At 36.3% G+C, this 26817-nt stretch overlaps 1 protein-coding gene across 4 annotated transcripts; it reads left to right on the top strand.

Annotated features, from left to right (window-relative positions):
* Window positions 1-8043: 8043 nt before the first annotated feature.
* Window positions 8044-20984, top strand: LOC18432120 (alpha/beta-Hydrolases superfamily protein). Of its 4 annotated transcripts, none has more exons than XM_088856002.1 (9): window positions 8044-8102; window positions 8407-8576; window positions 12280-12309; window positions 12839-12965; window positions 13055-13201; window positions 18863-18993; window positions 19081-19218; window positions 19528-19626; window positions 20447-20984. In XM_088856002.1, exons 2-9 carry the CDS (start codon window positions 8412-8414, stop codon window positions 20675-20677), a joined length of 1068 nt encoding a protein of 355 aa, XP_088712128.1. In that variant the 5' UTR covers window positions 8044-8102; window positions 8407-8411; the 3' UTR covers window positions 20678-20984. The 4 variants fall into 4 exon arrangements, with proteins under 4 accessions (XP_088712128.1, XP_006842295.3, XP_088712129.1 ...); XM_006842232.4 differs by having other exon boundaries at window positions 8044-8106; XM_088856003.1 differs by lacking the exon at window positions 8044-8102 and adding an exon at window positions 8167-8322.
* The last annotated feature ends 5833 nt before the right edge of the window (window positions 20985-26817 follow it).

Below are 26817 nucleotides of genomic sequence, written 5' to 3'. Positions count from 1 at the left end.
AAAAACAATTAGGTGCGGTTCGTATAGAGCTGAAGCTCTAAAGAATCAAAGTAAAACGAACCTTCAAATAGTATTGAGAAATGTGGTTTCAATACTGGAAATCTTTATGATAGCCATAAAATATATTTTCATTTTTAATTATAAAATTTAAAGCTTCAAAAATAGTGTAGAACAAGCATATCTATAAAAACTTGAAAATTGACGGTCCAAAATGCATTACAAGATGCATTATTTCCAAACCTTGAAATCCGTTTTTTCTCATGTCCATGCATCTTGATGTCGAGATGATCAATTTGAGGATATTTGGACATCAAAACAACCTCATCTAGTGAAATTTTTGAGGTGGGCTTTAATTTGATTGTTTAGAGCCTTGGCTCTATATAAACATTTTCCATAAAATTATTTTAATATAAGAAGGTCACAATTGCCCTTGGACGCTGGACATGAAATCACGTGGTTAGGGGTGTGCCATTACTAGAATCAAAGTCCAAAAGAGTTTACCAAAACTCTCTGAGATGTTTCTAACCATCGGATATGGATGATTGTGCCTCGTAGTATACAATCTCTTTGTTAATAGCTTGACTATATCATCCAATGCTCTTTGCCTTCAAATTAGTATGAAATTAATTTTTCAGTTTGTACGCCGACCCCAGATACTTAAAAAAAAAACTTTGATGATGATGATTGATGTACCATGCTCAATGAATGAAGACCTACCAAACTTTAAAGGATCCCACCGAATTACATTCTCATTCTTTCGATAAAGGACTTCCCTGCTTTGATTCATGCAATCAGGCCATCAGGGGTGTGCCATTACTAGAATCAAAGTCCAAAAAAGTTCACCAAAACCTTATGAGGCATTTCTAACTATCGGATAGGGGGACGATTGAGTCTCGTAGTTTACAATCTCTTTATTAATACTTCGACATATCATCCCATGCTCTTTTCCTTCAAATTACTATGAAATTATTTTTTCATTTTGTATGCCGACCCAAATAAATAGAAAAAATTCTGATGACGATGATTGATGTAGTATGCGCAATAAATGAAGACCCACCAAACTTTAAAAGATTCTACCAAAACTGTGAATATACGGCCTTCAAACTCTCTCTTCCAAATTCTCATTGCTTCTTGTAAATGCATGCAAGCATATTCGTCTAAAGAGAGAGGTAAAGGTAGAGATACATTGTTAATTTTTCTATCTCATGTTATTTATGCAAAGTTCAGCTACAGTATAGTACGCAGTGTCACGATTGGGATGTGTTATTCCTTTGCCTAAATTTTGAGAGAATGTGGGTTTCCATCCAACCTCAAATCCATTCGTATTATACATTTCCTTTTAATATTGATGTACGAGAAAGAGAGGAGAGTGAGAACTATGTAGGCTACTTTTTCATTTTGACAAAAGGGAGGGGTGTTTATGCAAGGGAAACTTTTACCTCTGCCCACTCCCATGCATGAAGTATATGTGACCCTACTCTTGGCCGTCCAATCTGGGTAGACGGTTTGGATAGCTTGAGCCACATTATCACAAGTTACCTCTCGAGCATCGTGTATTCACCTTATAGGTTTTATTCTCGATCTTTATTCTATAAAGGAAAAGTGTTCGGTGAGTCGGCTTGTATACACAATTCTTGTGCAGTCTCTCTACAAAATATATCTCAATGATGTACATTCTATCCACAAATTTAAAGTTTAATAATCTCAACCATGACACAGATCTAGATTTGGATTTGGATTTTTCAAAAAATATAAATATTATTTTTTGAATTCTTTTCTTCACCATCCATTTTAACTTTTTGTGGATATAATATTTTTTGATATTTTGGATGCTAGATAGACAAGGGAATGGTAATAGGGGAGTTGGTTGACTCACCAAAACTGTGTCCTTCAATAAATCATGAACTTTGGGGGATGCATATATTTGACAGGGGTACACATGATTAAAAAAATAAAAAAAATATTTCCTTTGATGAAAAATTATCGAAATACCCAAAGAAGTTTTGAGGCATTTTAGTCATTTATTTTCACAAGAAATATTTTTCTTTTATTTTTACTAGGTGCTCCGGAATGAAAAGATGAGACACCCCAAGTTTCACTAAAAAATGTTTCGTAGAAAAAATAAAAATAGAAAATATTTTAGCATGACACCATGATATGAGTAATCCTAGTCGATCATTCAGATCGAACAACTAAAAAGTGGTGCCAAATATAATTTGGGATTGTCTATAAAGAGACCATTTATCTTTGAAAAAGGTTTATCTAAGGTTGCAACCTTAAAATGTAGAATTACAGATGCACCTCAAAAATCTATGGGAAAAGATTATTTTAATGTTGAAAAACCCTCTAATTGAGTATCTCGATGTCGAGATTAATGAACATGAAAAAAAAAGATATTTTTTAAGTTCCAAGAATAGTGCATCTTGCAACAAATTATCTAGACAATCCATTTTTAAGACTTTCATATGTTTATAGATCTACTTGATTTTAACCATTTTTTAAGTTTAAAATTTTATAATTAGATATGAAAATAGATTTTCAGATAATCCTAAAAATGTTTTTGTGAAATCTTGTTGAAGCTTTTAACTTTTCATTTATACCCGTGCAGAGTATAAATAGATTTACAGAAGAGTCAAGGGTAGAGTTAGTCGATCCCAATAAAATGGAAAAAATTGTTGCAACAGAATGAAGACTCATTCAAAATACAACAGAATGAGGAGTGAGTCATGCTCAGTTAGTATCGTAATACTCCCCCTCAAATTGGTGTGTGTAGAGCGATAACACCCAACTTGGATTGTAGGTACGTGAACTGCTCTGTTCCAAGCAGTTTGGTGAATATATCAGCCCTCTGATTATCAATTCAGAGGTACTTAGTGTGAATAACCCCAGCTTGCAACTTTCATGAACAACATGACAATCCAATTCGATATGATTGGTGCGCTCGTAGAAGACAGGATTGGATGCTATGTGTAACACAACTTGATTCTCGCAATATAGTAACATGGGCTATGAGTCAGGAATGCCTAAGTTGTGAAAAACGCATTTGAGCCAAACTAGCTTGCAGGTGGTTGTTGCCATGGCTTGATATTCTGTCTCAGTAGATGAACGAGAAACCATGGACTGCTTTTTTGTGCGCCAAGATATAGGATTGTTTCCAAGAAAGGTACAGTATCCTGTGATAGAGCGGCGGGTAGCAGGACAGTTAGCCCAGTCGGAGTCGGAGTAGTTGGAGAGCTACAACGTATTGGAGGAAGGCATCAAGATTCCTTTGCCTGGACTAGATTTGAGGTACCGAAGAACACGCATGGCTACATCCATATGAGATTGGTGAGGCATTTGTATGAATTGACTCGACATATTGACCGAAAAAGTAATCTCTGGTCTAGTGATGGTTAAGTAAATAAGGCGACTACCAAGTCGTCGATAAGGTCCAGGATCAGAGAGTAGAGTTCCATCATCAGCTCTCAGTTTGAGGTTCTGTTCCATGGGAAATGAGACGGGTTTGACGTCAAGTAATCAAGTTTTTTCCAAAATGTCTAGTGTATATTTTCGTTGAAAGAGGAAGATGGCGTTGTTTGAGAGAGCAACTTCGATTTCCAAGAAATACTTAAGTAAACCAAGATCTTTAGTTTGAATTGGCGATGTAAGAATTGCATGATGGAAGTAATAGTAGAAGAATCATCCCCAGTGAGAACATGGTGTAATCAACCATAGATTGTTTGAATCTTGTTTGAAGAAGTGAAGAAGAGAACTTAGGAAACCAGTTGCGGGACGCTTGCTTGAGTCCCTATAAGGACTTCTTTAAGCAACATATAAGATGTTCTCCATGCTTCCCATTTCATTGAAAGCCGAGGGGAAGCTGCATGTATACTTCCTCAACTAAATCTCCTTGGAGAAAAACATTAGTAACATCTGACTAAAAAAAAGGCTATTCCCTTGTGGCAGCAATGGCAAGTAAATATCGAACTGTGACTAGCTTGGCTACAAGGGTGAAGGTCTCATTGTAATCAATGCCTTCGGCTTGGTTGTACCCTTTAGCTACAAGCCGCGCTTTATAGCGCTCGATACTTCCATCAGCATTGTACTTCATTTTGTAGACCCACTTGGACCCTATAGCATGCTTTTTGGGTGGCAAGGGAGTAACATTCCAAGTATGATTTGCTTCTAGTGCTTTGATCTTAGCAGTCATGGCATCCTTCCAACGAACATCTTTAATGGTAGTAGAAAAACTTATAGGTTCATGATTAGAGGATATGGAAGCAAGAAAGGCTTGATGAGTAGCAAAATAATTGGCGTAGGAAACATAGTGAACCAATGGATATTTGGTACTTGATGAAGTGTGATACCTGCAATGTTGGCTAAAGATAAGCTATGATTTTTTGTGAGCAGAGACATGAGTTGAGAGTGTCGGTCTGGGGAAAGATGCACAACAGTGGAATTATTGACAAGTTTGCCAGTCTGCTTGCTGGAATTGGTAGCAGCAGCACTGTTCCGGGTTCCCTGCATGCCATGCAACTTACAGCATTGGTCATGAATGTGACAAAAAAAAACCACAATGGTCACAACATGGTTTATCGTGTCCATGTCCTCCTCTGCCGTTGCCACGACCCTTGAAGTGACTACTATAAGTACCACGTCCACGACCACCTCCATTGACATTAGAAGCAGCCATAACAACACCTTCTAAGGACTATGTTAAATGTTGTTGAACACTACGCTGTCTTTCATCTTGCACGATCAAAGTGTAGGTTTTACTTATGGATGGTAATGGGTCCATAGTGAGAATATGACTTCTCACAGTGGAATAGGTTTCATTTAACCCCATGAGAAACTGAAATACCCGCTCATTTTGTCTCAACTAATAGACTTCTTTGAGAGTACCACAAGAGCACTTGGGATAAGGTGTTAGGGAATCCAACTCATCATAATACCCCTTGAGCATGGTGTAATATTGCAGGATAGAGAGCTGGTCCTGAATGTGGTTGGAAATATCATGAGTAATGCGATAGATTTGGGTAGCATTACCTTGTGAAAAACGCTCATGTAGATCCTTTCATTCTTCCTTCATTGTGTTGATGTAGATGACACTGTTCGTGAGGTCTTTACAAACAACGTTCCAAACCCATGAGAGAACCATTGTGTTACAGCTACTCCAAGAGGGAAGGCTAATACTCTTATGGTTGAACAAGAGTTCCATCAATGAAACCGAGCTTGTGTTTGGCCTTGAGGGCTGCAAGCATAGCCCTCTTCCACAGTGAATAGTTTTCTCCAGTGAGTTGTTAGGAGATCAACGTCATCTTTGGATTATTCGAGTGATGAAGATAGAAAGGAGAGGAAGATGAGATCGTCTCTTCATGGCTTCCTTCAGAATTAGTTTTGTATCCACTTTACGTCGACATGATTTTGATATAATATGGTTCCTATGGACCACCTCTTTCCCTTCATGCAAAAATACCCCTTTTGGGAGGCTTCTTGCAAAAATACCTTTTTTGGGAGGCTTCGTGTTTTAAGCTCTCTCTCTATAGGGTTTGAGTCGCTCGCTCTTACACACACTCTACCTCTGCTGAGGGTCATTCGTAGCCATGGCTCTCGTGCTTGATCTCACCAGAGAAATCTGGCTAGAAAAAGTTGCAAAGGTGACCGGAAAATTGAAGATCTGAAGGCCCCGAGCTTTTACAACTCGCCGGAAAAAGTAGGTCGCAACTTCATAATATCGTTTGGTCTCTTTCTGAATCAAAACTATGAAACATCGCTCTGATACACTGTGAAATGTTGTTGAAGCTTTTAACTTTTCATTCATACCTCATGAACGAATACATGCATAGTATAAATAGATTTATAGAAGAGTTAAGGGTCGAGTTAGTCGATCCCAGTAAAAATGAAAAACTATTACAACATAATGAAGACTCATTCAAAATACAACAGAATGAAAAGTGAATCATGCTCAGTTATTATCGCAATAGTTTTACACCAAAAATATATGTTATGATAAAATTTGGAGGTGTGCCTTAATTAGATTGTTTAAGGTTGCAACATTATAGAAACCACCATTTATTTTTTATACATGGAGGTCACAATCATTCTTGTTTTTTAAATTTCAAAATGGATAATTGTAAGAATGCCATTGAATAAACGCAAACTTCTAAAATTTTTTTTTTGAATTTATTGACTCACTTTAACCATCCAATTTGACATCTAATGAATATGAATGATTGTGATCTCAAGTAAAAAATAAATAAATCGTCTCTCTATATACAATTCCCTATAATTTATATGGGGGTGGGGTCAAATATAAATATTTTCTTTGAGTGCGGACTCTCATTAAATTTATTCTCGAAAAAGAAAGAGCAATATGTCCTTCCCCGTCAAATCCCTAGACCCCATCCCATCAAATCATTTGAAAGACTTTTCTCCTCTTTACCAAACACAAGAGGAGGGCGCCACCCAATTAAGAGAAAATATCTTTAAGTGGCATTGATCCATAACCTCAATTCCACCTAGAAAGACAACAATGTCCAAAAACAAATCTCTGTCGTCCCCGCGGCTCGGCATTGTGTGCGATCATCCTGATTTGTAAAGCAGAAAATCAAGTCCTAGATATGAGATATTACTACGGCTGCCAATGGGACACGCTTGCCTGAGGCCCCGAACTTTCTAGGCCCGGCCCAATAAGGCTTGGACAAAAGCCCGCCTCAGATATGTAACGGTGAAGCCTGGCCTGGCTCGTTAAGCTTTTATTGGACTGGATCAATCCTATTAAGAAGCCTATTTATTTATTAATTTTTTTAAATCTCACCCTTTAAACTTTTTTTAGTAGCAAGCCAAACAAACATATCTTTAAATATTTTTTTAGAGAGAGAAAAAGAAATTGGATTTTTGAAGAGAGATAAAATAGGTTTTAGAAAGAGAGATTCGGTTGATAGCACAAGAGAGATTAGGTTTCTAAAGAGATAATGAATTTTTATAGAGAGATTGGATTTTTAGAAAGAGAATGAGATATTGGGTTCTTAAAGAGAGTTTGAGTTTTTAGAGAGAGAAAGATTGTTCCTAGAGAGAGAGATTGGGTTTCTAAAGAGAATGAGTGTTTAGAGACAGTAAGATATAGAATGAGTTTTAAATTTACTAAAAAATATTTTTGCATCTATTTATTTATTTTTTTGTTTATTAAAAGTTTGAAGAGTGAATATTGAACAAAAAAAAAAAAAAAATCATTCTAAATGGGCAGGGTTGCTTTTTCAAGGATGCCGGACCAGCCGAGCAGTTGGGCACATTGTCGAGCTTTCCGGGCTTACACCGATAAAGGCCCAGCCCGGCCTGTTAGATAGTGCTATGCCGAGTGACCCAGTCCGAAGCTCGAAACAGGCCCGATAGCGGGCCGATAACATGCCTGGATCATTAATAGCCCTAAATACAACCTATCCCCTAATTACAACAACTTATCACCCTAAATACAACCTATCTTTGGAAAAAGCATTTTTTTAAAATTAGGTATTTGCATTGTAGGATCATCTTGATTTGCAAAGCCCTTTTTTTTTATTTAAAAAAAATCCCTAAAAATGATATTTTTGGAAACATAGTTTTTCAATATTACGTACTTGACGGGGAATACCCGAGCATCAAACGTCCATCTATGACGTGGACCACAAAAAGTGAGACCCAACACAAATACATAATAAAACATCTTCAAAATATTAATTTTAGCCATAAATCCCAAACCTTTCTCACTACCCCTATCTAGATTCTTACCCTTTTATGGTGCACCTCAAGTCTTAAAATTTATTTCTTTCCTTATAATCACCATGATCCAAAATTTATGGCCTTAGGTCAATCCTGTAATTTCATCAAATACCCAGGTCCATTACAGTCTCCATTTACTTATCAAATCTGACGCTTAACAACAGTCACAATCCGCCACCCCTTTTGACTCCTCTTTATTGGCCTTCAATACAATAAAAAAATAAAAATAAAAAAATAAAAAAATAAATAAATAAATAAAACAAAAAACAAAAAAACAGGGAAACGAATTCCACTGGCTTTCTCTGATGGCTTCGAAGCGAAAATCTCTCGCCAAAATTTTCTGGCGACCGGAAATTTACCGGAAAGCTCGTACTCTCTCTCTCTCTCTCTCTCGAATCTATTATTAGTTAGCATTTTCTCTGTAATCATTATTAGTTTGAATTTTCTATTGCGAAGAAGAAAGAGAGCTTGACTGAGTTGTATTTGACTTTTCTCTCCCCATTTGCTTTCTCTGTAAGCTTTTTTAGTCAGAATATTCTAATGTGAGGAAGATAGAGGGCATGCTTAGTTTCTCTCTCTAAAAAAGTAAATTGTTTTAAAGAAGAATAAATTTGTTGATTAATTATGTTCAAAGAGGGACTGAGAGGGTGGCGGGTGATGGTATTGCAGCTTCAATGGTGAAGCCGAGGAAGAGCAAACCATTGGCGATTTTTATGGAAGGAATCGGCGATGATTTGAGGGAAATCGTCACTGCGCCAATGGACCATGTGCGTGAGAGGAGGAGGGCAAGAGAGGCCTTTAAGGATTTGCAGATGAGTATTGATCATTGCTTGTTAAAGGTAATGGCTTCTTCTTATTCTATCGTTCAAAAAATGGCTTCTTCTTATTCTTTTGGTGGACAGTTATTTTCATTTATGTTTCTCTTCTCGTTATGATTATTATTTTGTTTTGTTCATGTTTTCTTTTTCAATAACTAAAGAGTTAGAAGTTTTTTTAGTTTTACTTCCATTTCATTGCTCAATTTTTTTTATTAGTCTGTGCTAATGTTTCTTTACTTCTTTCCCCCTTCTTGTAGAAATTGAATGGTGACTTTCTAGTTTATTTTTTATATAATTTTTTAACTCTGATTTGGAAGCTCAGTTTGTAGGATTCAGCACCAAGGATTGAGTTTGTTATTTGTTCAGTATATATGTCTCTCTTGAAAAGTGGCTATATTCTCTGTCTCTTTTGTTAGGGTTTTTGTGTCTCTGAATTATTTTTTTTCTTCTTTCATTTTGTTTGTCACATTCTCTTGGCGTGACGCTTCAAGGTGAATTTTTCGTTTTTTTATGCGAGTGTTTTTTTTAAAATATACTACTTTAGGCTCAATTTGTAATTCGAATTTTTATTTGTTCTTGTGCGAGAGTTTAACCATTGATGTTTTGATGCCATCAAATTCTTTTTATGGTTTTTGTTTGAAGATTCATAGAAGTTTTTGTGATTGGAATTTGTTTTGTACCGTCATTTCTTTTTTCAATTTTTTAGAAGTGTGGCCTTTTTAGCATCTATCTATTTCTTTCGGATTTGATTGGTATGACTCTCGATTTTCTTTTTCTTTTGGTCTTCCCATAGCGTGATTTATTTACCTACAAATCACCTTTTTTATTAGGAATATTTTGTGGCCTGATTTTGCTTCTTTGCATCTTTATATGCACTGTTTTCTCAACCCCTGTTTTAATTATCAGAATCACGTATACTGTGACAAATTCTTCTTCCTTTACGTTTTCTTTTAAATGTGAGATAACTATGTTATTTTCTTTCACTTTAAAAAGACTTCTTTTTATTGAGTTTTCCTGGTAATTTTTTATTTTAAAAGCTTTTTCTGTGATTTATAATCTTCGGATTCTTTTGCCACTAAAATTAGATTTTGTGATGAGCAGACTTTTAAGCACTTGTCTAGCTAATTCCTCATTTATCATAATTGAAATCAAATTAGGCTAAATACGTATGTTTATTTTACTTCTTTGTTCACTGGTGAATCGAAAGCATATCATCTGAAAATATATATAGCTTAATCTACATTATTTTATTTTATTTTGTTTTGTGCGTCCTTTTTCTCTTTAAGTTCATTGAAAATTTTATCCACATGAAATTGATGTCAACATGAAACCTCTAAGAACTGCACCTCAAGCCAGAGGTGCTTGCTCTGTGTATTAAAAACCTTGTAACTTGTGTTATTTTTATATATTGATTTTTTTTTTTGTCAGGGGTTGTAAAAAAAAACAAAGTAGGCTAACAACAGTGTTGATATCTAGTTGGTTATAGTGAGATGTTGCTTCCAATACTTGATGATAAAAAGGTCCTTTAGAAGCTTAGCTCTTTATTTCATAGAATATGAACGCCACTTCATTTCAAAAAGGCACCACAAACTACGCTTATTTACACTATGAAAAATAAATTTCTTCTCTATCATTCCATCTTATTGCCAATCAATTGCTTCAGTTTGGTAAGATGTATGATCATCCCCTGTAATTTTTGTGTCATTCACCAGGACTAGTAGGACTACTGAGCCCTTTCTGGAGATCTTGAAAAATATAGCGATATCACAAGAAATATTTTTTTTTAACACCATTCCTTCATCATCAAAGCTGAGCGTAACAAATCAAGTCCTAAGAACATGCGCTAATTTATATATAGCCTCTTCTTCATCATTCTAATTTATTGCCTTCTCAAAGTTATTAGCAAGATTGGTGGATCCATCTAGGTTCATCATAGGAGCAATCATATGAACTTCTTTCTTTAGGTCTCCTTGCAAAAATGCCTTTAGCATCGATGCATCATGTTAGATGAGTTGCATATCACCCCTTGGTTCTCCATAAGGCAATATATGCAAATTTCTCTTCTAAATCAGTTCCATTCTCTTCAAATTCTATGGCTAAATTAGTAGAATAATCAGGATTTAGATTGCTCCTGCATCCAGTTGGTTTCTTCCCTTCATGTTGGTCACTGCTTAAGATCTTTTCAATTTCTTCAACCTCGTCGTATGGTTCCTGTTTCCAACATGTGTAAATAGATGCCTCACAGATAAAGGACGGGTAGTTGATCGATTGAAGTAACAATGGCTTAATGGGATTTAGAGTAGAACTTGCAAGAAACATATTTCTCAACCAAGAGTAACTTGTTGAGAGCGACTTACTTCACTGGACCTTTGAGTAAGAATGGATAGACTTGTCTCCTTGGGAGAGAGAGAGTTATCCACCTACGGAGACTTCTGGCATGACTAAGTTAATACCTAACATCTGTTTATAGTTGGTGATGTGACTGAGGGCTTAGTGCAGGAGATGGTCCATAATACCTTTGAAGTATTCATGCGAAGTGCCCATGAGAGAGAGAGTATCTAATGTCAACTATTCAAGGAAATCATGAAAAGGTTTAGAACCCTAATCTTGCTGAACGATATTTCACTTATGGATACAGTTGAACTGAACTGAAATGGATGAGAAGCGGCATCAGATGAAATTTCACTGGCCCCCCACTGGGAGAACATGAAGTTCACTGGCCTCCCACTGGGTTATGGAAAATACTTTACACGTAACGTTCTTGTAGATGATAACTTCTCATTTTCTATGTCATCATCTGGGCCTTATCCCATCTACTTGGAGTTGGCTAACAAAACTATGATTTCGTGTAATATAACTAAGCATCCTCTAGACTATAATCAATGTTATTGGCCAAGTGATGCGTACACCTTGTAATTCTACATGGCATGTGAACATGCTTGTCAAAGTGTAATTTTGTCAGTTAACCATGTGTAAGTTATTGCTTTTCAAAAAAAATAAAAAACATGTATTAAGTTATTTATGCATATATGTCCAAGCAATAAGTACCATAAAAATCATGTATAAATGGAAATATATTTGGTATGGTGATAAATGAAAGGGATTTAGTGATAATCTTCTCTGTTTTCAATTTAATATTGCCCATTTGATCATTTAAATGGTTACAAAGATATGATATATAATATGATAAAAAGTGTGCCTTGACCTGTTTCACGGTAGTATACTGCTAAACCTATTGTGAGGATTGAAACCTGTATGGTCACTTAGGTGTGAGACTTATACTGAGCAATCATGTCCAAGGAATCTGGAATAAGCCTGTGGATCTGCTGGTGGCATCACAACCTTTGATGTATTATATAAGTGTATCTTGCAGTCTTAGGATGACAAGTTGTCAAACACTCAAGAGAGAGGGAGCATGTAGGTGTAAATATCTTTTGAGAGAGAGAGAGAGAGAGAGAGAGATTGTCCAGATGGCTTTTCCAGCTGTATGGGAAGAGCCCTACTTTTAAAAATTGCTCCAAACCCAAACAAAAGTGAATTGGTAGCATTTATACACTGGTTGGTATGCATAAAACATTTCCTGGAAAAGTATCTTAGATTGATCTAATGACTTTGAAGAAATTATTGTGGTCATATGAGTACTTATCAATTTTTATGTTATTATTAATTCATATGGAATAATTACATGTTATTTGACTTCATTTTCATTTATTTATTTTTACAGACAAGTGTCGAAGGGTTGAAGATGGATGAGGTATGCACTTTAAAAGTATTCCAGTTTCTTCTGTCTAGTTGCTCTCCATAATCCAAAAAGTTGGCTTGGGAATAAATGTTTTTGTGGAAATGATTTCAAAAATCTGTGATTTTTGCTGGCGCGGGTTTCTTTGACAAACTAGATACTGGATATTATAGTTCTGCTCATCATTTTCCATTGGAATCATGGACATGTATTAATAGTAAGAGCATCCAAATATAAGCACCTGCCATATTTATTGTTTGGCATTTTGTGATCTAAAATAATTCCTCCTCACAGAAATGTTGTCATTTTTGAAGTGCATTTAGTTTTCTTTAATTTCATCTGTTTGTGGCTCTACTACAAATGGTTAATCTCTACATTTGAATTTCTCACGGTGCTGATTGTAGGTTGAGAACCATTCCCCTATATGGGGTGTTTCCTTAGTATTATGTATGGTTACCAAACATTGGTGGTAAATATCTGTCATTTGGTGAGAGCTTTACTGGTGTGAAACTCAGACATTGCCTGGCATTTCCTAATGTTTCAGAGATATGAAAAGAATTCCAGAGGCTTAGAGATATTTTCTAAAAGTTGGTTGCCTGAGACTTCTACTACAAAAGCAATTGTGTGCTTTTGTCATGGATATGGGGATACATGCACCTTTTTCTTTGAAGGTAGGTACCTAGCCCATAAAGTTACATTAAATTTCTAGATTCTACTCAATATGTTCATTTAATCATGAGAATGTTATCATGAACTATAGGAACTGCCAGGAAGTTGGCATCATCTGGATTTGGTGTGTTTAGTATGGACTACCCTGGTTTCGGCCTTTCGGAAGGGCTTCATGGCTATATTCCAAGCTTTGATGTACTTGTTGATGATGTCATTGAGCATTTCTCCAAAATCAGAGGTACTTCTTCTGTTCTTAGTGTTGCCTTTTCATATTAGTTAAGAAACATCTTTCTGTGGATGCGGATTTGAAGAAAATTTTTCTCTCTTAACATCAGTAATATATGATTTAGATCTTTCTTTTGAATTTATTGTTAAGGAAAATAAGTGCATCTCTTTTGTGGCATTTTTAGTAAAAATGCTGGTCTTGCCATGATGTTGACTGCTTTCACAAAGAAGAGAAAAGTTCCAAGTAAACACATCTGCATGCAGCTTTTGTCATGAATTTGCAAAAGGCAATTTCCTCAGCTGCAGATGGTGATGGTTGAGTAGATTAGGATATTTCAAAACCTTAGTAATGAGCGCGGATTAGAGTACAGAGAGGAAAAGGTCATAAACACTTGCTCTGCCGAGCCTGTTTCTGTTGGTGCCTCAGATGATTCATGAGAAGACTTTGGGTGTTTTCTTCAGAAAAAGGAAAACAAAAATATTGGAAGAAGTAAAAATATTTTTTTCGGCTAAAGATGGGTGAAGACGCCTAAGAATTCAGCTCAAAAAGACTGAAGAGGGCTGAAGCAGGCCCTTCTTTCTTTTGGAAGTTTCTTTGGAAGCTGAAGCAGAAAATATAAGCCTCTTTGGCCTGAAGCAAAGCCAACAACAGTGGGTAGGATTTATTATTCATGCATTGAAGTGCTTACATGATTCTAAGGTATCCTATGATTAAAGTACCCTATAGAAAAACAAACACGAGAACATTATTAATCTGAGGACTAAAAATACTAGAGAACATTCATAGTGCAGTGAATCATCCCGATTCTTTTAGGCTCCTTTTCCCTGTCAGTTTTCCCATCACTTTCTTATGCTCTTTCCTATGCATGTCTTCTTAACTTCTAAACCCCAAACCCAAAACCACTGCACTGCTCTCACCCCAAAAACAACACCAAACAAACACCCCCACAAAAACCTCCAAACCAACACACCCCTACCCCACCCCCGAAAAAAAGAAAGAGAGAAAAAACAATCTATCTTTTCCCTTTCTCTTCTTTCACTTTCCGCTTGATGAATCCCTCCTTGTTTTCATGTTCTCTTGAATCGTGATCCCAATTTGATGTATACTTATTGAATGACTGGGTACTTACATAAGAATGGACAAACTTATAACTATAGTACCTGAAGCAATAATAAATGTAAGACAGAAAGGGCAATGGCCTATACTTGCTTCTTACAATCATTCTGCTTCCAAGGGCTTGTAGTAGGGTGCTCCAATATAAAGATGCTTTTGAGGTCTGGAAGGACTGCGAATGGTTTGCCAGCCTTGCTATTGATGGAGATGGTGGAATTGTGGATGTAGTATATCCATCAAATGTTGAATAACGAATTGGTGTCGAAACCAAGGAATTTTGGAGCCGAGCATGGAAACTGATGCACCTAGGATTGAAAAGAGCCAAGAAAACAATCACAAGGAACTTACCAAAGATGATGGGGCTCAAAATTTCATGAAGTTTCTTAAAACAGTCCAATAAAGTTTAGGAATGAATCCTTGGTGGTCGAAAATCTATGTATAACCCATCGTGCATTACACCAACTCTTCTACTCTAATACACCATCCTGTCCTACTTTCTGGATCCATAAAATAGACTTTCAAAAGAGAAACTCCTACAATCAAAGCTTGCAGTCAACAAAACCAACACACACACACACACACACACACACACACACATATATATATATATATTATTGTCAATTAGAAGAACTCCTGAAAGTATTCTAGTTGCCCTATTTCTCATATTGTGTGACGCTTAGCGTCACAAGAAACTCCTACGGAGGCTGAGGTCATTTGGCCCTTTCATAGGCCATGCTCTTAACAGAGTGCCCCTGGTAGCTCCCCTGAAGGTGTTGACAAAATATAGAACTTTGTCAATTGAATTGGTCAAGGGATCTGAAGAATAAGAATTGCAAAGTGAAACAAACAGAGCTAGAGGACAATCAAACAGATTAGACTAAATAAAATAAAATAGAGGTGATCATCCAATAATGCATGTTATAGCCAACAATGTGAAACATGTTCGGAAGGAACTAAAGGAAACGATGGCTTCTTCTTTTTCTCCTTTTTCTGATAAGCAAAGGGAGCAATGACTTCATAGAAGGATAGTAAGCTCAAGATGTTATGGTGGCACCTTGCCTAGGACATGATGGTAGTTTCATATTATAATCTATTAATATATAGATATATAACAATTGTATTACATATTGTGTGTATATATGTGTGTGTGCATGCATGGGGGTGCACACGTGGTTGGGATACAGGTATGTCATTGAACTTTTTTTATTTTAAAAATATAGAGATAACTTGTGATTTTGAACTGAAAGAAAACTTATTAATCTATGATTAGAGTTGAGAAGATGTTTAATATGTTTATACTTCGACACATCAGCCATTTTACTTGAACAAGAATGAGACCTTTATTATTTTGTTCAAAAGAACAAAAATGAACAGTATAAAACCCCAAAGAAAGAAAATTTACTTCTTTATTGTTATTTTTCATATTTGGAACATTGAAATGTGCTTATTGGTCCATAATAGGGTTTAGGACTTTCATTGGTGTCTCTTGAAGGATCAAGTCCCAAAATAGGTTTTGGGTTAAGTATTTCTTTGGAAAATGGACTTCGAGATTAACTATGTTTTAATCCTTGCAAACCATGTAAAAGAATAGCAGCTCAAGTGGGCCCCAATGCTAATGGTAATTCTCCTAAGGTATGCCTAGGCAAGCTGCTAAGGCATGGGGTAACTTCTAAGTTACCATTGTTCAAAGTATAGCTATTTCCTTGGGCTGTGTAATAATGTCCAGTCCACAATTTAACAAGATGGGATAATTTTTGATCTACCATTTAAAACGAGTTGAATATTTCATAACTTACAAAAATAGATAATATAAAAGATAGAATTTTTTCTAGTTAAGAAGATAGAACAATCATCATATAAAGACTGTAAAGTTATCTCATGAGAGAGGTTGATCATGCAACATAGGCTCATGGTTATGGATGTTTCCATTAAGAGATGGAAGAGAAGTGATATTAATCGGTGTCCAAGAACTAAGTAATGGAACTTAAAAAGGGAGAAAACGGACTTATTTAGGAGTAAATTGATGAAAGAAGGAAACTAGAATTCGAAGAATGAAGTTAATCTTAGGTGGAATGAGATGGATGGTTGTATTAAAAGTACAAAAAACGTTTTATGGGAATCTATAGGGAAAAGACATCAAAAGGCTGTTAACAAAAAACAATCATGTTATAAAGCTTGGATGGGAATAAACATGTTCAAACTTTAGAAGAATATACAAATGCCTAGAGGAACGCTAGGAACATAGTAAGGCTAAACTTAAAGTGAAAACGCTACCATCAAACTAGCCATATGAGAGAGGGGAACTGTAGGGACTTAGATCATGTTAAATGCATTTAAGAGTAAAGGTGTTGGTGAAGGATGACAATGTAAATGAAAGGTGGAGAATCTATTTCAGAAATTGTTAAATGACGACCGTTATGGGAGTTCAGTGTTTTAAGGAACCATTGACATAAATGAGGTCAGAGGTTATAGATACTTTCATAGGATTAGGACATCTGAAGTGAAACAAGCTTTGAGAAAGATGAAAATAGGAAAGACTTTATGACCAGAAGATGAAAATAGGAAAGACTTTATGACCAGATGATATATTGATAGAGGTTTAAAAGTGCATAGGAGAGGTTGACATATTCTAGTTGACCAAGTTGACCAACAAGATTTTGAGAATAATGAAAATTCCAGATGAATGTGGGAAAGTATTGTGGTACCTATTTACAAGAACAAATGATACATATAGGGTTGTACGAACTATCGAGGGATCAAATTTATAAGCCGAACTATGAGACTATGGGAGAGTGTGATTGAGCAACAACTAAGATGTGAAATGAGTGGATCTAAAAATGAGTTTGTATTTATGCCAAAGGAGGTCAATCATTGAAGTTATTTTTCTACGTAGGCAATTGATTGAGAAATTTAGGGAGAAGTGAAAGACATATGGATGTTCTTTATGATTTAGAGAAAGCATACAATAGAGTACTTAGAGAAAATTTAGTAGGTGCTGGAAAAGAAAATTTTCTCGAGAAGGATATATTCACATGGTTAGGGATATGCACGAGGGAGTGCTAATTAATGTGAGGACAACTAGTGGAGAGACAAGTAAGTTTGCAGTGACCGTCCGTCGGCTTGCATCAGGGGTCAGTCTTGAGCTCTTATCTTCGTGCTTTAGTTATGGACGAGTTAACGCGGCATTTGTAGGATAATATCTCGTGTTGTATGTTGTTTGCAGATGATAGAATTTTGATTGATGAGACTAGAGACAATGTAAACGTGAAGTTAGAAATTTTTAGGGATGCTTTGAAATCTAAAGTTTTTAAAATTAGCCAGACTTATACAAAACATATGGAATGCAAGTTTAGTAATGTTAGGAGCATAAATGAGTAATTGGTTAGAATTTATGGCTTAGAAGTACCTAAGAGAGATTATCTTTTATATCTTGGGTCAATAATTCATAAGAAAGGAGATATTGAGGAAGATGTTGCTCATAGAATTGGAGCTGGGTGGGCAAAGTGGAGATGTCTTCCTGGAGTCTTATTTGTTGTCGCATGCCAATGAAAATGAAGGGGAAGTTCTATGGGATGGCTCTGAGACCAGCCATGCTTTATGGGATGGAATGTTGGGCGGTCAAGAAACAACGTATCCATAGAATGATTGTAGTTGAGATAAGCATGTTGAGATGGATGAGTTGCAAGACAAAAAAGGATAGAATTCAAAATAAATGCATGCGAGGAAACTTAGGGGCAACTCCAAAAAGCGATAAAATGAGGGAAAGTAGTACTAGTCATGTTAACGTCGACCTAGAATATCACCAATTAAGAGGGGTGCTTTGGTTCAAGTGGAAGGCTCTAAAAGAGTACGGGGAACAAGATTTGTGTAACTGACCCCAAATAATTATGATAAGACTCAGATGATGATGATGATGATGATGGTGATGGTGGTAGAAATATTTGATGCGACTCTCCTTGCCCTTGCATATATATGTATACAGTAGTTGAGTCTTTTGAGTAGGTGGCTGGTTTGATTCAAGCCTGGAATGCGGTGCTTCAACACATTAATGAACTTGTGATAAAAGAAGCTACCTGGGACCCAGACCCCTGCTTATATTACTATTCCACCAATGAGACTTTAGTATAGAGAACAAAATGGTTTCGTGAACCAAATCAAATTAGGACAAACCCATGTTACATGAAATCTGTTTCAGGATTTTGAACTTCAAGTCACTAGTTCAGAAAACTCTAATAATGTTACTTCTCGATGTATATATATTTTTTTGTCTATTTTATTGTCCAACACTGGGTATAAGTACCGTATAAGCTTCTCATTCCCATTCTTTATATTTGAAAGTAAACATGAAACTGGTCATGTTCTTGTCATGCGTGAGTGTTTCTTATCTCAGTTGTGAAGGGTCTTCATTATGGATGACACTACTTTGGCTCATTTTGGTGGAATTCTTGATCTGGATGTTTCATTATCTGGCAAAGAATGAAATAAATCTAGTAATTATCATATTGTTCTTCCTAATTTCTCTTCAGTCATCTGATTCTGACTTCTTTTTTGGTTTTTCAGAAAGATCTGAGTTTTGCAACCTCCCATTCTTCCTTTTTGGAGAGTCTATGGGTGGAGCAGTAGCTCTCAAGGTGCACTTGAAGCAACCCCATTCATGGGATGGTGCAGTACTTGTTGCCCCTATGTGTAAGGTAATAATATGTAAACTAGCTAAGTTATCCATCTTCTCTTCTTAATTAGCCAACCCTTTATTAACTGAACTTTTCATTCTCTCTTAGATTGCAGACAATATGGTTCCTCCTTGGCTGGTGACACAAATGTTGATTGGAATTGCTAATGTCCTTCCAAGACATAAGTTGGTTCCGCAATCAGATTTAGCAGATATGGCATTTAGGGACTTGGAAAAGAGAAAACTGGTGAGCTAAATTTCAGCATTCCTTGTTTCTAAATGGTAAATCTTACCATAATCCTATGGAATATGGTGGACTTCAAAGGAGGATCTGCCATTTGTTCCTGATGATAAACATTGGGGACACCCATGTACAGTTAATCTCCACCATCCATCATAGGGAATGGATGGTGGATGATGCCTTTTGGAGCACTATATACTATGATGGAATATGGTATACTTTTCCTTTATAAATGTTTTATGTTCCTAGCATAAGTTAACTGTATTTCAACAACATAACACTAACTTGGACGTATCTCAATTCTCATGAATGTAGTGTTCATATAACGTAATTTCTTACAAAGACAAGCCACGACTCCGAACTGCAGTGGAGATGTTACGAACTTGCCAAGAGATAGAACGCCGACTCCAAGATGTAAGAAAATATTTCTCATCTCATTTTATCATTTGTTCTTATTAACGCATGCTAAGTTGTGATTTGCACAAAATCTTACTACTGAAGAATTAGTGATTTTATTTTTATTTTTTATTTTTTGGTAATTGTGAATTGATTTTGTAAGATCAGGTTTACCCCAAAAACTTTAAACCATCTTAACATAAGAACAGGAGGTAATAATTTATCATCAGAACAGAATAATAACAACAAAAATGATTTGAAAGGTCAATACGGAAACAAAATAAAATGAAACCAATCAACAAGAGAACTAGAAGAGAGAAACAATCATTACTAGTATGAAATGATTCCAAAGAAAATCGAAAAAAAGAGAGAAAGAGAGACGGAGAGAGAGAGAGAGAGAGATGACAGTGGTGCAGAGCACATAATCTGCACATATAATTCCTTTCACCAGTGACCAGCCCATGTTTCTTCTAGAACTCCTGAGTGTTATCAATTATGTTCTTAAGCAGTCTAGAAAATAAAATTAGCTATATCACAAATATTCTAGCTAGAGGACCTTTGTTGTGAATTCATGGCAGATTGTTTTTTACGTCAGATAGTATACCATACACTAGTATGTGTGTGGTACACCACAAGCACATCTGCATCCTTTCCAGATGGCCAGTGGTGATCAAAATGTACACATTAGGGACATAGTCAATCTCTACTGTCCATGTTCTAGGGCATATGGTGGATGTCCCCATGGTGTACCATATGTTATTGGTGTCTTTCTTACGTTATATTACATGAAGTAGAAATTACAAACATATAGGTATCACTAAAGTTCTATTTTGTTTAGGTCTCTTTGCCGTTATTGATTCTACATGGAGAGGCAGATGTGGTCACTGATCCATCAGTGAGTAAAGCTCTCCATCAGAAGGCAAGCAGCAAGGATAAGAAGCTCTGCTTATATGAGAATGCATATCATGCTATACTAGAAGGGGAATCAGATGAGATGATATTCAGGGTTCTTGGTGATATTATATCTTGGCTTGATGAACATTATTCTTTGAAGATCCGGCAATCATGAGACGTGCCTCTATTTACAGCTCTTATTTTCTCATGTCCTAAGTTTCTCATTTATGTCAACATGTAATACATAAATTATGTCAATTAATAATGTTTCTGTGATGGGTGGATCATTGATTCCAAGTACTATGGATGGGAAGTTGAGGGTGACAAAGATGAGTATCTCTTAGTGTTTACTTGAAGCTGGCCCAGATGTAAATAACTGTTCAATATGACAGCAAGAGGATGCACATGGACAAATATGTAATGACCAAAGCGTGAAAGATCAGTTTATAAGCAACTGGTTTTTGTGATTCTTATAAAGAAAATCCACATCTATGTTTCCGTCTGGGAGCTTTTAATTCCAGTTCTTGAAGGTAACTTTGAGACATCTTACTCAAAAGCTCCGTCTTCAAATTGATCACTGATTGAATAGACTAAAAAAATGCAAAGGTACTGTAATGTTTTCTGAAATGACAATTGACAAATACACTCAGAGAAAAAAAAAAAAAAAAAGAGAATTTAAAAGCACATGATTTTGAAATGAGAAAGAATTATGGATGTCATTTCCAAGTTGTTGAGTACCTTTTGCCATAAGTAGACTCCTTGTTCTGTGTAACCCAAGGATTCCGTATTGTTGTATTTTAATAACAAAGCATGCGGATGCAAATGCTCAGGGGCCTTCAAAATGTGTTGCCTCCAATAAGAAACAACGGTCTATTTAAATGAGATCTAATAATCCACCATCTAGGGGAATTGTTCTTTTCAATATCAATTTTGGGGATTGTTCTTTTCAATACAATTTCGTTAGTGGTATCATAATTTGCTCCAAACTCTCCAGCTTCGTGGTAGGCATATCGGTTCAGGTAAGGAAAGTCAAGTGTTTGAACCCTTTTTGAGTCTTGTTCAAACTAAGGGCGGCAACAGGCTGGCCCGGCAGGGCCATTATTGGGCTTGGTCCGGCCCTTGTCCACATGAGGCCTGCCTAGACCCGGCCCCCTGGGAGGACCATACTGGGCCAAAAACAAATGAAGAAATAACAAAAGAGTTTAGGGGGAAAAAAAGAGATCCAAACCAGGCGGCACTGGCCCTAGCCTTGCGGGCCACAGTTCGTAGCCCAAGTCCTACTTTTTTAGGGTTGTGCTGCAGCCGTATCTCAAACTAACATATGCTTCTATCATCTGGTCCATGATTTGGATATTATATTGGTCTTTTTTAAAAGGAAAACTTATCGCATACACCAATAATTTCAATTAAGGTTTAACAAAACCGATCGGTGCCCCGGATTGGCCATCTCAAAAATCAAGTTGAATCAATGGATTGGCATTCTAGATTGGAGAATCGGCATGATCGGCTGGTTTTGATATAGGGGTGGTGTATTATGTACTTTAATTATTTTTGTAAAAATACGATGTTGTTGCCTGTTTGCTTGTTTGGATGCCTATTGATTATTGAATATTTTAGGATTCTCAACCTCTAAAATTCTTATTGAAGATGACTTCTCTCTCTAACAATTTTGGTTTTAGTAGAGAAACATGCGTAAACGGTTTGTGTTTGATGAAAATTTAAATGTTGTTTCCTCGAGTGTAGAATTTTAAATGCATTAATATTTTTTTTATATTTATATATTATATATTGTTTTCATATAGTTTTTGAAAATATCAATTAATTATGTTCATATAGTGTTTTCACTTTTAACAAATATCAATCGCAATATTTTTGTGTACTACGTGAAAGAATATGTCGTAGTTGAGAAGATGAAATTGTTACGAATTGTAAATTTGGAGACGCATTTGGTTGTATAAAAGACATTGCTTCTCCTTCTTAAACGTGATTGGTGTGCATGGCTAAGCTTTGGCGTACAGTGGGGGTGTATCATGCCATTGTTTTTTACACGTGGAAGGACAAGGGATGGGCGAGTAACTATTTAGGGTGTATTTTACCGAATTTCTTACATGGGGAAGGGATAAGACATGGGCTAGCAACTATTTAATTTCAAAAAGACAAGGAAGGGACGAAGGATGGGATTTCGAAAAGAAGACGGTACTATTTACATGTGGAAGGGACAGGAGGTGGACTAGTTAACAAGTACTATTTAATTTCATAAGGATAAAAATAAAAGGAAAAATCATTTAAAAATGCTTTTAAAATACAAAAGGACAAATTGGTAGGGACTAGCCTAAACCGGCCGGTTATTGGAGACGCAACTGGTTCCCAATATATTATAGAAACCAAGTCGTTCAGGAAGGAATTATGATTTGGATTGGACGATTTCAATCTGGATCACCGATTTTTCAAACACCGATTTCAACTATTTAATATTTTACACTTTTCAGCTATTCCAACTCATGGATGTTTTTAATGGCCAGGGCATTTTAAAATTAAATAAAAAATAATTACATTAATAAATAATAAAATATTAATAATTTTGATAAATTCCTTTTTCTTTTTGTAAATGCTATTGTCATAGGGCCTCTTATGAGACCAAAAGGGATTATATCATATTATCGGCCGTGTTCTCCTATGACTCATAGGCTATGAGACTAAATACCACGTGTTCATTTACATTCTTTATGAAATTCATCTAGGAAAGCTAATTTTCAAGCCTAAGTCAAATAAAGGGCGTTGAACTTTTGTACATATCCTACCATAATATTTTTAGTATCGTACCCTAAACTTCAATATTATTTTTTTTGTATTTACGCTCTCAATCAAAAAAAAAAAGGACTAAAATGTTATTTCCCTTTCTCTCTACCTGCCCTCTCTCTTCTGCTTTTTTCTCTCTACATAGCCAGAAATCTACTCTTTTCTTATTCTCTTACGTCTTCTCTCTACCCATCCTCTCTCTCTCTCTACCCACCCCAGTGTTTGCAAAATTGAACCGAAACAATTAACTAGACATGGGGTCAGAAGCGGTTTAACCGACTTAATCGGTAAACCGGCTGATTCAACCGTGCTAACAGGGCAAATCTTGGGTGGCCAAAAAATTGTTGAAAAAAATAAAAAACATGCAAAAAAAATCTACTAAAATATGAAAAGTATAAAAATAATGATTAAAACAAAACGCATTCAAATCAAGTTGAAAATTAATGAAAAACATGGATTTTAAAAGTGAGTATTAATGACCAAAACAGTTAAAAAAATATTAAAAAATGTATTAGAAATCAAATTCCTTATTTTTAGGATTTTATATACATTTTTTTGAATTTTTATTTTTAAAATATCGGCCGATCACCAAAACCGGAATCGACAAGGGGCCGGTTCCGATCTAACTCGGCGGTTACCGGTTAGATCGCCCGGTTTTTCTAACAATGACCCGCCCTCTATCTATCTATGTTCCTCTCTCTACCTGCTTTCTCTCTTTCTCTCTACCTGCTTTCCTCTTTTTCTCTATCTGCCCTCTCTTTTTCTCTCTCTATCGCCATCTCTCTCTACCCTCCCTCTCTCTCGCCTCTCTTTTTCTCTCTCTATTCGTCATGTCTCTTTACCCATCCTTTCTCTCCTCTCTCTTTCTCTCTACCCACCCTCTCTCTATCTTCTCTCTATTTCTCTCTCTACCCGCTGTCTCTCACTCTAGAGTTTGCAGGTCTCCAAGCTTTGAGAGTTGCAGGGACAGACGTCCAGAGAGCCTGTTTTTAGAGAGATCAAGAGCTTGAAGGTTCGAAACCTTGTCCAAACTTGCCGAAATCTTGCCCTTTAATTGGTTATTGGATAAATATATATATAAGTAAGAGAACTGATATTGCCTAAACTGTCTGGAATATCACAAGAAAGCATGTTATTTTCAAGAATCAGTCTTTGAATATTACCCATCCTTCCAATTGATTCAAGCAAAGAGCCAGAGAATTGATTATCGGAGGTACCAAATTTTCAGAGAACCCATCTCTCCAATGGAGCTAGGGATTTTCCCTCTAAGTTTGTTGGAGCAAGATTTTATAGCTTTCTAATAGAGAAAGGATGAAGCCCGAAAGCTTGTTTTCAGATAAGTCTATGTATTTAGGTGCCCAATTCCAAAAGAATTTCACCCAAAAAATGGTTTTCATGGAGATCGCCCCAAAGAGAGATTTGAGGTTCTTGAGATCAAGAAGCTGCAAATAAGAGAGGTTAGAGAGTAGCTGCAAAAAAAAAAAAATCAGTTCGACCGCAAAGAGAGAAAAAGAGAGGGGGCTGATAGCGAGAGAGAGAAAGAGAGAGAGAGAGAGAGGAGAGAGAGGGTCGGTAGAAAGAGAGAGAAAGAGAGAGGAGGAGAGAGACAGAGGGCGAGTAGATAGAGAGGGCGATGGAGAAAGAAAAAGAGAGAGAGGGCACGTAGAAAAAGAGATAGGGTGGATAGAGAGAGAATAAAAAGGTGACATGTCAAATATTTTCAGCCATGTAGAGAGAGAAAGAGAGAAGGTGGGTATAGAGAGAAGAATGACATTTTAGTTCTAATTTTTTTGACTTTTTGACTGGGGTAAATACAAAACAATGTTGGGTTTAGGGTGACGTACTAAAAGTATTAGAGAGTAGGATGTCTACTAAGTTCATTTTGGTGGTACCTATAATTTTCCCTATTTTAAGGCCCTTATAAAGGTGTCACTCATTACCGTAATTAATGGTCAGAGTGGGTTTTAATAAAATTTTTGTTATGAGCCAACAACAGCACTGCATTGACGAACATAAATGTTTGATATGTAAATATGTAAGGAAAAAGTTTATAGGGAAAATATCTCCATACCCCTTATTTTTAAGTTTCATTTTTTTATAAACCCAAGGTTTTTAAAAACCTATCTTCTAGCCCCCCGACTAACTTTACCTACTTTAAATCTATTTTTAGCCCAAACAAATATGAAAAAGACATGCTCTTTAAACTCTATTTTTCTCTCTCTTCATATTCCCCAAACTTCTCTCTTTGTCTCTCTCCACTTTCCCCAAACCCCTTCTCTCTCTTTCCGTATTTTCCTTCAGTCTCTCTCTCCCTAGTCTCCTAAACCATAGCTCTATGTTTTTGAGGTTTGGAGTTTTGAAAAAAACCAGTGCTTCTAAAGCTTATGGGGCTAGAAGAACCAATTTCAGGGGAAAATGCTAGAGGCTTAGGCTTGCCATTGGGGCCCTCAATCCATTAACCAAAAACTAGAAAATTTATAGGCTCGAATAGTGTAATTTTTTTGTGACTTTTAAACAATTGATCAACATATTAGAAAGAGGGGAAAATGTGCTTGATTTTCTAGGAGATTGTTCTCAGAAACTAGTGGCCGTTTTGCCCACTTTCTCTTCTTCATTTTAGAGAAATTTGTTGCCACCTACCATTTTTGTGAGAATCACATGTCAATTTCTAATTTTCATGCCCTAAAACTTTACTTTGTATCTCTCTATAACCTTTTTCCGGCAAAAAGATACTCGAAAAAAGAGCATGTGTTCCAACTTTCTCGCTCTACCTCCTTAGTTCCAATTCTTTCTCTCTCTAGCTCCTTTGTTCCAAGAAGTCTCTCAAGTTTGATAGTGGTTCTCTTCTTGGCTGCTATTATTGTATGAAGACTGATAGTTCCTCCATTGATGATGCAATCATGGCATGAAAAAATCGATAGAATTATGGCATTGGTTTCCCTTTGAAAACATAGCAAAACCTGAAGCACTACGAATCTAACACACAAAGCTTTTTCTCCGGCTCTGAAACCCTAACCATTGAAGCTCGTTAGTGGAGCTCTAAAATGGGATTAATTGTGAAGAAACTCCATTCGACAAGCTCTCCTCTTGAAAACCAGCTGCAATGGTTAGGATTTCAAAGCAAGGGGTGGTGGTCGGGTACAGGGTGGAGGGGGAAGCCTGACTAGAGAGAGCGAGAGAGGGGGGAGCCTGACCAGATAGAGAGAGCTTATTGTCCGAAAAAGAGAGAGATAGAGAGAGAGAAAGTGTGTGCGTGTGTGTTGTAGGTGGTAGCTTTTGTGGCAATTGAAGGCCGCGTTCCTGGGCGGAGAGAGAGAGATGGAGAGGATGGGGAAAACAGAAGAGAGATAGATAAAGAGTTGGAGGAGATAGAGAGAGAGAGAGAGAGGGGTTGGGGAGGCTGATGGGGAGAGAGAGAAAGGGAAACATGTCAAGAGAGAAAGGTTTAGAAATAGTATCTTTTTAAATTTGTTTGGGCTAAAAAATTTGGTAAAAAAGAATATAGTATGTCCTGGG

Source organism: Amborella trichopoda, chromosome 13, assembly GCF_054954075.1.
Source record: "Amborella trichopoda isolate Santa Cruz 75 chromosome 13, AtrichopodaSantaCruz75HAP2 v2.0, whole genome shotgun sequence".
NCBI classification, from domain to species: Eukaryota; Viridiplantae; Streptophyta; class Magnoliopsida; order Amborellales; family Amborellaceae; genus Amborella; species Amborella trichopoda.
This window is presented reverse-complemented; position numbering and strand designations above follow the sequence as displayed.